The sequence below is a fragment of the Ostrea edulis genome, chromosome 1 (assembly GCF_947568905.1).
Source record: "Ostrea edulis chromosome 1, xbOstEdul1.1, whole genome shotgun sequence".
NCBI lineage: Eukaryota > Metazoa > Mollusca > Bivalvia > Ostreida > Ostreidae > Ostrea > Ostrea edulis.
This window is the reverse complement of record NC_079164.1, coordinates 80390622-80403079: the sequence shown is the minus strand read 5'-3', so window position 1 is coordinate 80403079 and position 12458 is coordinate 80390622. Positions and strand designations below refer to the sequence as shown.

The 12458-nt window shown below is 36.9% G+C and overlaps 2 protein-coding genes across 2 annotated transcripts in view; one reads left to right on the top strand and one right to left on the bottom strand.

Moving 5' to 3' along the window:
- LOC130054058 (uncharacterized) overlaps positions 1-12458 on the top strand; it is a 1204346-nt gene that overhangs the window by 873943 nt on the left and 317945 nt on the right. The window lies entirely within an intron of this gene.
- The window catches only part of LOC125679340 (uncharacterized), a 34372-nt gene continuing 22062 nt past the window's right edge, over positions 149-12458 (bottom strand). Inside the window, exons 8-10 of the mRNA XM_056144604.1 lie at positions 1513-1630; positions 1197-1225; positions 149-822 (exon numbers count right to left, since the gene is read on the bottom strand). Of these exons, the coding sequence (XP_056000579.1) occupies positions 320-822; positions 1197-1225; positions 1513-1630 (650 nt within the window). The 3' untranslated portion in view covers positions 149-319. The remainder of the gene's footprint in view (positions 823-1196; positions 1226-1512; positions 1631-12458) is intronic.

Sequence of the window (12458 nt, the reverse complement as noted above, 5' to 3'; positions counted from 1 at the left end):
TTAAAATACCTACGTGCTTTCATCAGAATAAGAATCTGTAGCTACTGACAAATTTAGTTGTAAAGATCTAGACCTATATGCTATTCTTAACAACAGTCACTAATTGTACTGACTGTAGTATACATAATGAAATATGTTGAAGTCTAAGAAAAGTACGTTAATTTTATTTGGAAGACAGAATAATACGTATGACAGGAGTAAATCTGGTTTGTAGTCCATCTTCCAAAAAGTAAACACAAACCTAAATAATCTCTAAAAATACTTTTCTCTAATTTCAACAACGCCTGCCTGCAAAAACATCAATAGCGACAATTTTATCTTACGTATTTTTGTTTCTCTCTTCTTTCTTTAGCATGTAATGATGTGAATGAAAATTTGGCAGAGTGTCATCATAAGTATCCGAACTTTCTGTTTGTGGTGTCGTCAATAGGCTATTGGAAGTACCGTTTGAATTGTTTCCCGTAGCCTCGTTCTCATTGACAGCTAGTGTAACATAGCTGTCACCATGCTTATCATCAGCTGCCTTCGTAGCATAAGAATATGCATTCTTCTCAAATTCGACGGATATCATCCTTTGGTTCCGCTGAAGAGCAAGTGTTACGTATCTGTCCTGAAAGTCATCGTTTCTGTTTACGACAACAGCGCCACCTTCGTCGTAGACGTCTTCTTCCTCAGTGGCGTTGAAAGTGGAAATTGCGTTGTGCCTATTAAAGCTGAGTATGTTGTAATTGTTAGATGCTCTTGTCATCTGAGAGTAGTCTTCCTGAGGCTCGTCCGAATTATGGGTGGCAGAGTTGTTCGAGACACGCCTGGTCCTCAACTCTTTAGAAGTACATAAATAATTAAAATAAATTTCTATGTATACCTTGGATGCATCCTATTTAAGTATTTGGTTCTACATGCTATTCAGCAACTACAGAAATAATACAAGCTTGATTAATTGCACGGGTAAAACACGGAGGTCCCTGTCGTGACAGGCGTTGATACGACAAAGAACCCTAAACGCTAACCATAGGTCTAAATCTGTACTCGTCTCCAGCTGGTGACGTCTCAATTTGAATGAAAAATTCTCAAAGGAACGCACAGCAAAGGAATAAATAGACAATTGCACTGTACATAGAAAGTAAATACATTTGTACATTTTTTACTTGATGATTGTGATATAAATTTATAGGTTTCATAATGAACACACAAACCTGAGAAATATTGTCTGAGAAACTTTAATCTGCAAATAGAAACCGCAATATATTTATTCTTATAGATTCTGTTACGCACGGTGAAAGGATACACAAATGATATTCGTGCTAGAACGTAAGTGTTGATTTTGCATGACAACGTTTAATTGTATGTGCTATGTTACCAAACTCACCATCACAAAATGATGTATTTTAAGTATTTTCATCAAATAAATTGTGTTATCTTGTTAAATATCATTCCCAAACATGCTGTTCATTTGTCTTGTTTCGTGATATAAGGATTATATAAAAGAATTAAATATAAAAAAGAATTAACCTTTGATTGTACAGTACGACGATGATAACTAAGATTGATCCCACGCTGAATATGACGGCCAGTAAAACAGGTAAAATCTTGTGTATGATTTCCTGATCTTTGTAGCTCTTTTTGTCTGCTAGAATGCATGGAATCACATGGTTATAAAAATATATTTCCATATGCTTAACATTCATCATACAACGATTGACAGGCTATAGATCTGATCTTATAGTATGAGCCTGGAGTAAATTTTAATGCCCAAATGTTACTACATCCTCTCGTATTTGAACCTTCTCATCTGAAGACAAATTCATATGACATTGATGAGAACTACTTGTATTATACCCATATAGCAGTGACGGATTTATAGGGGGAGCAGCCGGCGCCCCCCCCCCCCCTAAAATTTTCAAATCTAATTGTTTAGAAAAATGTACTAAACGATAAAAGGAGCAATAATTTCTTCCACTCCCGGAGAAATAAATTACAAAATCTTTTGATTTTTATTGGGAGAACTTAATTTTTTCCAAAAAAAAAAAACAACCTTAAAATTTGTGTCATTTTATTAATTTCACCTTAAAAATGATAGAATATAGTACAAATGACTAAATAGGAGAAATATTTCAAGCCCCATAAAATTTGTAAAATCCAGGAGCTTGCGGGAGCTTCGCCCTGGACCCACTGCCTCATAAAGTGGCGCCCCCGTAACTGCAATTCCTGGATCCGCCCCTGCATAGATTATGTTGACAAGTTTTTCATGAGTAATCACATCTTGTGAAGTAGCTGTGAAGTAAATGACAACACACTGATAATCATTGCATTTTAATGTCGTTGTTTTCCAAATCAATAGAAAACGCAATGTTATCAATCAATTTCAATTTAAAGTAAAGGACGTGCAAATTTTTACTCGAAGGTTTCTTAATAAATATATGAAGGGTTTTCTAATACGGAACTTTCGGGATGTACCGGAACGACCGGTTATATTTGACTTTTATACACAACAGTCACGTGATAATAACCAATTGTAGGGCAAAGTTGATTACATAGGTACAGTGGTGTTTCGCTAGCAGACGGTCTGTAAAGAGCTAGGCGCAGTCCTACGATGACGATCGTAGTCAGTATTGGTGCTTAGTACCTGGGTGTAAATTAGATGGAATGGAAAAGACGCATTTAGATGTGTATCATTGGATGCAAGACGTGAAGTTTTACCGATATCCTCAAGATACTCCCTAGATTTATTTTCCTCGCCAACTCACATAATTTAATAAAATGTATTTTACTATGAAATGGTTGTAGTGATTCCTTACTTTCAAAGATAGCATTTAAATGCGGGAATTTGATAGCAATTGAAGTATTCCATGCTTGTTTACTTAGTTGTTATTGTAATCCGGAAGTGACATGCCCTACAAATTACGTTCAACGCGCGATAAACGTCAGAGTGGATCCGTATCTCGAAAGTCCCGTATTACACGTATTTCATATTTAGTGATAGTTTCATTGATTCTAAACTTTCGTTGGATATTTGATCTCCGTTTGTAATCCCTGCACTACTGTAAGCATAGGCTTATTCAGAACGGCCACAGGACGCTTAGTCCTACAGGTAAGAGCCTCGGTTAATGTTCCTGCGCTCCTACATATATATGTAGGTCGGACTCTTACATCCGGACGCCATTTTTCAACAAGCTCGTTCCGACTGAATTTTGGTCGGATGGATTTCTACGTCAAATTCGCAAAAAATACATGTATAATAATAATAATAATACCATATTTATATAACACCCTTTTCATACACTATGTACGCTCAAAGGTGCTTTACAATGCATATATACCTTACAACAGAATGTTATACACATAATACATAGAAAATAAATAAAACATTAAAAGCTGTACCTATCCTGATTGTACATATAAAACATGAAAACACAAGATACCATAAATATGCTAGATAAGAATAAACATCAGTTTCAAGGCGTATTAAAATAATAATAATAATGAAATACACACACAGCATATAATGTCTCAGGTATAATACATTAAAACATACAATTATTTTAATGTATGAAAGGTGAAGATTACGAAAAGTGACCAATCGCATAACAGGGGCGTAGCCAGGGTACTTTTTATGTGGACGCCCGAATAGGCAAGAGGGGGACGCTTTAAGGGAAAGCCCTGGTGGGGACCCAGATGTCGAAGCCCCTGGAAGCTTGTAAATTTTAGACGATTTCGAGGTGTATATTCGACCCTCCTGAACGCATTTTTCGTACACTTTATAAAATTTGTTACGCAGCCATATTCGAGGTCTGTTCTGTTTTTGTATGAAATGCGGACAAGCACTTGTGAAATCTCAAAAATGAGAAAGAGTCTGTACAATATCATTGTATGACCAACCCATTACAAATAATGTTCGACCTTTGAAGAGACAAAACAAACATGTATGGTATTGACCTAGAATATCCGGTTTAAAATAGTCAGACAGAGTGGTTAACTGGTTTAGACAGACCAAGTAATTGAATGATAATCAAGTTTACATTGATGTTCAAAATACATTTGTAAAGATTAAAAATAACAAAGACTAGAGAATTCTTTTCAACTCATTTTCTTGTACATTACCTATGTATACATTTTAAAATGAATGTTCATTGTATATTCTTTCAAAATTGAAACATGTCAAGATAGATTGACATGATACACATCATTGGAAAACAAACTTTCTTAATTATAGGCTTTCGCGGCCTAAAACAATTCTGATATCTCCATTTGTTTTGCCATGACTGACGCAACATGGAGCAATATCGGAAACACTCCTTGTAAACTATAGGAGTGGATATAAACTGAATCCGTTAAGGTGGGTTGATCCTCATGTTACTAATCAATATTAATGGTTAAAAGTGGAAAAACTGTATTTATTTCCACTCAATATAGTTTAATCTAATCAATAACCAAAGAAAATGTGTATGTTGCCACCCTTTTAAAGATGTCAGACATACGAAAACAGAAGTATATATCAACATAAAACAAGAGGCCCATAAGCCACAACGCTCACCTGAGTCACCTTGGAACATATCTGAAGACTTTCCCTATATATTTGCATGTAAAACTTTAGTCCCTATTATGGCCCCAACCTACCCACGAAGGCCATGATTTTTGCAAACTTGAATCTACCCAATGTCAGAAAGCTTTCATGTAAATGTCAACTTCTTTTGCGCAATGGTTCTTGAGAAGAAGATTTTTCCTATATTTGTTTGTAAAACTTTGATCCCCTATTGTGGCCCCATCCTATCCCCGGGGGTCATGATTTGAACAAGCATGAATATACACTATGTCAGAAAGCTTTCATTTCAATATCAGCTTTTCTGGCTCAGTGGTCCTTGAGAAGAATATTTTTAAAGATTTTCCCTATATATTTGTATGTAAAATTTTGATACCCCCTTGTGGTCCCATCCTACCCCCGCGGGCCATGATTTGAATAATTTAGAATCTGCACTACCTAATAAAGATTATCTATAAATTTCATTTTTTCTGGCCCTGTGGTTCTTGAGAAGAAGATTTTTTAATGACCATACTCTATTTTTACCTTTTCTTGATTATCTCCCCTTGGAAAGTGACCTGGCCCTTTATTTTAACAATTTAGAATTTCCTTTAGCTAAGGATGTTTTGTGCCAACTTTGGTTGAAATTGGCAACGTGGTTTTTGAGAAGTCAAAAATGTTAAACGTTTACAGACGGACAGACGCCAGACTACGGGTGATCAGAAAAGCTCACTTGAGCTTTCAGCTCAGGTGAGCTAAAAATCACACATTTTCGTTAAACAGGATGAAAATCAATAAAAACTTGTTGAAATGACAAATTCTAAATGTCAACAGTTTAAGAAATCTGATAATTCATAGATATATAAGAATTAATTGTGGATTTGTGTCATAGACATTCAGTAAAGGGAATTCCAACATAAGAGGTATTGACTTGACAACATTGTTAAATTATAAATAAATGATTATCTATGGGAAATAAAAACTTTTTCAGTATCAAAATTTTGCCAAAATTTTTATTTTATTCAGTGAATAAAATTCCTCTGAAAAATATATTTCAATCATATGCAAAATTTAATTGAATAAAGATTTTGCAAAAACCTATGACATCACATGAGGATCGATCAACCTTAATAACAATTCCCGAGAGGACAACTATAATTGTCATAATTATTGCCCTTCACTACCTTTTGATATTTCTAACCCCCCCCCCCTTTGTTACAAAAATGATGTGGACGTTTGTACGTACAAATGTACGCCTGGCTACGCGTTTGCATAACTTCTATATTATAAGCAATGCAAGTTCGAGAGTTAGGCTAACACGGACCCCTGGATATACCAGATGTGGGGTCAGGTGTCTAGGAGGAGTACGCATCCCCTGTCGACCGGTCACGCCCGCCGTGAACCCCATATCTTGATCAGGTAAACGGAGATACATGTATCCTTGATCAGGTAAATGGATATATTCGTAGTCAAACTCAGTGTGCCAAAGATATCAATGTATTGGTACTTGATTTGTTCTTTGTCGTTAAATAACTGTTATCTAATTAATGGACTCTTAGTATCCTTTGAGAATGCAAATAAAGCATATTTAATCCCATTCGATTAATTCATGAAATGAAATAAAATCATATTTTTTTCAGATTAATGTTCCAGAAAGCAAACATTGTGTTTATATTTTATTAGAACAACATTTGTTTTTAAAGCAATACAAACTGTAACTGACGGTATTTTTTCAACTATTCCAACTTAACTCACTATGAGTTAAGTCCTGTTATTGAAATGAACAGAACAAGTATTTGTTGTTCAGGCAAAGAAACATAACTCTTGCAATCAATTGAATTGCACAGTTTTGACACTATCCCCCCCCCCCCCAATACCTATAATGACACTTTCCCTCTTTCTAATCCCTGTGTATATATAGTGCGCAAGCGCTAATTGCCAGTCCTTTTTGAGTTGCATGTCAACGAAAATCCAAACTGAACAGATCTGGAATTCCAATTCAACACCATCGACCCGTCCTCGACTGACTCACCATATATTTGGGTATAGTAAAACATATCTAAACTGCGGTACGTATTTACGTTAAATTATTTTTGCTTGATTTGACAGCTCAACGTTTTTCTTCATGGGTTTTACAAGGCGACAGTTTCATCTCCACTGCCATTGTACACGTCGTGTTGGCATCATGGTAAGTTCTTTTGATATTATTGAATTAACTGTAAGTGATTTAAGGGTTGCTATTCTATTCCTATTCATCTACCGTAATATTTAAGTATTAATTTTGTTTATTTTCTAAACTTATCTGTAAGATCGTAATGTTTATATTTAGGCCTACTTAGCTAACCCGACAACACGTGCTGATTCATATTAATCCTCTGATAATATTGTTCAACTTCGTAGAAAATGTTGCGACATACCAAATGCCCATCTAAATAGTCTTACGCTAGACCGGCACAACATCCAGCTCTTCGGTCATTGTCCACACAGAATCTGACCCCTGCAATTCCAACCCGGATTCAGCCCCGTCCGACATCGAACCAACCCCAAGAGGAGAACCAGACGGGCATAGAGGACACAGCTATCATTCAATCACAAAGGTAGCCTCCCAGCCTAATCGCGGAAACCACTGCATCCATACAGCCACCGGCGACACCCTTCATAACAGCTGAAAATCCCCTTTCTTAATGCACAGCATGTTTTAAATTTTCGTAATTTTACTTCACATCATTAATGTTTTGCTAGCATTATTTTGATATTACCTGTCTTAATGCTATGGTAATTTCCTTTTACGACTTTTATAACATGCTGTATCATTTTTATTGTGTGCAGCGCTTAATGGTTATTTATCATAATATAATTATTATGCCCCCCCCCCTCCTTTCAAAGAAGAGGGGCATATTGGTTTGCACCTGATGGTTGGTAGACTACGTGTTGTCCGCTCAATATCACCAATTACTTCATCGTAATGCTATTTCATATGTGGGTTGGTAACTTGTTTATAAGTAGAAGAGGACCCCTATTGTTTTTCAGGTCAAGGGTCAATCTACTCTGGACATAGGAAGACCTTGTCTGCTCAATATCTTTAGAACCCTTTGCTTGACAGACATCAAATTTGGTACACTGGTACACCCCAAAGAGTAGATGACCCCTATTGATTTTGAGGTCACATGGTCAGGAGTCAAACTGGACATATGTATATATTGGCCACTCAATGTCTACATAACCCTTTGCTTGACAGACATCAAATTTGGTACACTTGTGCATCTTCAGGAGAAGACGACCCCTCTTGATTTTGAGGTCACATGGCCAAAGGTCAATGGTCAAACTTAACGTAGAAATATATTGTCCAATCAATATCTTGAGAACCCTTTGCTTGACAGACATCAGATTTGGTAAACCGGTACATCTTAAGAAGAAGATGACCCTTATTGATTTTGAGGTCACATGGTCAAAGGTCAATGGTTTAATTGTTTCTTAATTTTAAGAATTCTTTGCTTGATTGACACCAAATCTGGTACAATGGTACAGCATAAGGAGTAGATGACCCCCATTGATTTTTAGGTCACTTGGTCATTTACTCCTGACATTGGAAGATATTGTCTGCTCAATATTTCGAATTGGTGATACTAATATCAATCAAATTAGGTACGTGTATACCCCTATTCATTTTTGCACCGGGGGGGGGGGGGGGGGGGCATATGCAAGGTGAAGATAACGAACAGTGATCAATCTCATAACTCCTACAAGCAATACAAAATAGATAGTTGGGCAAACACGGACCCCTGGACACACCAGAGGTGGGATCTGTGCCTAGGAGGAGTAAGCATCCCCTGTTGACCGGTCACACCCGCCGTGAGCCCCATATCCTGATCAGGTAAACGGAGTTATATATGTTTTACAAACACCTCTTGTTATTGCAAGCATTACTGATGAGCTTGGAGTTCACGTTTCTCAAGCCATCAAAGGTAAAATTTTGGCAAAGCAAGATGTCAATTTATCTAAACTCCTCAATTCACAATCGTACAACAACCATGATATGCACAATTTTCAATCATACAAGGTCAATTAGTTGTCGAACCCAAGGTAAACCATAACAAAATTCCCACGATTCACAACAGCATAGATGGATTTTTGATATTCGCAAGTCTATATTTAGCTAGACACCCTTCTGACATCCAGGGCATCTTAAAATATATTCATGCCATTCGCATAGCACATGGTCGTAACACCAATTCTAACCGGCTCGAGTACGATAGGCAGTTCGGGGATGATGCTGAGTTATGGCTCATGTATATATGCAATTCTAGGTTTCCTACCAGTTAATCCTTCAAATCAATTAAAAACCACAGACACGTTCGTGCATTCAAATATTCATTGTTTGATTCAAAATATGGAGTGAATTATTGATTCATTGACCTCAAGTGTTGCGATTATCACTTTATTTAAACCACACAACATCAATTTATCAAATATGCATAAACTCTTTCCAAACGTTCATACCAAATATGAATTCCAGCTATGTTGGCCCCCACCAGTTGACTATATTGCTTTCTTAAGTGACACCTAAATATCGTTTTCAACGGCTAGGTGCGTTAGTTAAATTCAATCAGAGGGCGGTGTTGACAACACAAAACATTCATAGTAAGCTAAATGCTACAGGGATTTCATAGGCTGAACCCAGTAAAGCATCCCCGTTTCCCTATCACTCTTCGTATACTGAACCAGTTAATATCTATCCTACCAATAGTTTGTTCAAGTTCATACGAAGCCGCCATGATTTCCACCGCATTTCAGTTGGCATGTTTTGCATTGTTGCGGGTTATTGCTAGTCATACCGCTCCTACACTATTCTACAATGACGTATCAATAGGCGATGTACATATTTCGTTGTTTATAACTGGCTCAAAACATCAGTGCAATAGGGGTTCTACGTTGCACATTTCACTCAACTCACGAGCAGATTCATTGTTCAAGCAATTGCACAACTTGTTGTCCGTTAGACCAATCACGTGGCCAATTTTACTGCCACCTTAATGCCAAACCGCTCACAAAATATCAACTTGCATCATTATTGCACAGGCCTATTGAATTCATTGGTTTAGATCCCCAACACGAAATTGAGGCAAGAGGCAGATGGAAATGTTAATCATTTGATTCCTATATCAGAGCCTAAAATTTGAAGTATACCTGCAATATTTTGTGTCCTAATTCAATACCCAAGTTTGTACATGTAGGTTCCCGTACTACTGTCTGGATTATTGCCTCTTCCATTATTCATTATCCTGCCCGCCGCATATGGATCTACTACAGCACACTTTATTTGTGCGGTAAGAGTGGAATGAGGTGGAGCCTATTGTCACACAAAGGGGCAAGCCTGATGTTATATTAATCAATTTGGTTGGGGGGGGGGGCAGTATTGGTACAACGCCATTGGCTAGATTGCAAAAATTTCTGAAATTAACTAATGCCAGGATGCCTATTTACAAACTTTTCTTCCACAAACTCGGTTCATATCGTCCCAGATTCTCCTCAGGCGTTACTATACATATACGTTCTCAAATTTTGCAGCAGACAACGCACGTAAGAGTATTATCAAATATTTAGCTCCATTCGTTACACCACACCATGCCGAATACATAAAATATCTAGGTCTTCAACAATACTCTTCCAAATTTCACAGACACAGTATGCATTGTCTGACATTGCTCAGGTTATGTTTTTAAACTCGATCCAGGATGGAGTGTTCAGCATTGTCCAAAGAAACGCTAGAATAGTTTCTTAACCTAACTGCTATTTGATAAGCAGTCTCCCTGTTATGGCTCGAGCAAAATTTTGCTCGCTTGTGGCAGATGTCTTCATGTACGTTAACATTTCCTATATATACATGAAGACATAAGGCCGAATTTTGCTAAGCCTGCCACAGAATTTGTTTCAGTCCAGGTCCGTGGCCAATAAGTGGGCTTATTGACATTGAATGATTGATTGATATATTGATTGATTGACACATTGGTGGATTGAAATATTGATTGATTGAAAATATTGAGTGAATTATTGATTGATTGACACATTGGTGGATTGAAATATTGATTGATTGAAAATATTGAGTGAATTATTGATTGATTGACTCAAACATGCATGGACTATTGATGCTACAACATAACTATCCAAAAGTCGTTGTAGATTATGCATTTCATTACAGAGTGTGTATGATATACATACTGATGGTTTGTATTGATATGAACATTGTCGTTGAATTGGAAATATGTTTTTATTAAGTAAAGCCATGACAAAGACTGCCAATACGTGTTATCGTTCTGTTCTATTGAAATAACCAATTATTTACCAAATAACACCTACCGGTATAACTAATATAATCCCCAAGATCTGAAGAAAAATTCTGCAAAATAAGCAAGGGAATATTGTTTGAGAGCACACCTACAATGAGCGTTTCGTATAAACCGCCATTGTGTCGTACACACGAACATGGGGACGATGATTGCCGAACATAATCGGGTTGCTGAGACCGAGGCCATATACAAAAACGGTTTTCGCGAGTAACTACACGTGTCGTTTGTTCTAAAATATTATGTTGTTTCATGAATGACTAGAAATACTATGTAAGTGTAAAAAGGTAATAATTACGCAAATGTGCCACTCAAATGAAATTTTGATCGTGAATTTTCTATAAGATTGGCATGTTAAACTGTTTACAAATTTAACACTTGCTCAGTGCCTCTCTTTCGCTTTTTCCGAACTGGTGACCTCCAAGGTCAATGCACATCGGAAGTTACGAGCAGGAATTACTGACAGTATGACGACGATTCATAAAATTAACATTGTTTGCTAATTTGACGGGTTTATTGCTTCAGATTCACTCTGATTCTATTAAGTTATATATATTCAATCACATATATGTTGGCTATTTGTTCTTTTATTTTTTAATTTATTTACCGTCAGTTACAGCTTGTATTGCTTTAAATCAAATTAAATCTGTCACGCGTACACGAAAATCAAAAACATCCGTATTGTCGCCACTTCCTTGAAAGTCCCCTTGCCTCTGCTGGGTTCCATTTCCGCATTGTAACTTGTACATTCCATTCTGTATTGTTGCCAATTGGGGATTTGGGTTAGAATAGGTCCTAAGCACACTTTGTCGTAAGAGGCGATTAAATGGGCTGGGCCCATATTTACTCAAGTTCGTAGACGTAAACGTAGGATTTACGTCTGACTTAATATTAGGGTTACGTACTCGTAAAATGGTATTCACAAAACCGTTCGTAGCCGTAAAGGTAACTTACGAATTCGTAAATGTACGATTGCACTTACGCGTGCACAGTGGCTATTTTCACTTTGAAGCGTAAAAAGTGTGAATTTACGCATCTACTTTGAATCCCCTGCGCTACCACCGCATTATGACGAAAAAGAACACAGAACCTTGTGAGGAAGCAACGAATTTCAAAGTACACGTATGTCTGCCTACGGCATGTCGATCAACTGTACCGTTATTCAGTATTGTTTACAAGTTCAAATGGAAGGTTCATCAAATTTAACGCATTTGACTTATGCATGGATCTGCGATGCTGTAGGTGTTCAAAAAGAAGTCGGCATGGACTGACAAGTACGTCAAGTTGTTTGTGTAGAAATAACCTTTGTTTCACCACTGACTACTCGTCACTAGGCCCCTAAATAATGTTAAATTGACTTCAAACGGATTCAGTACATGACACACATCGCAAAATCACAGTCCCTTATCCATTTTGTTCTCAACCTATGTAGCTGCTATAATGCTTGGATCTTCATTTCTAAATAGGGAGCACATATAAATATGTGTTAGTTATTTACAATTTTATATGTGCCCACTGTTTACACATTAAGACACAAGCTCATTTGTGTACATGGGAACTTCAAACTTTTGACAATACCATAATTGAAATTCAAA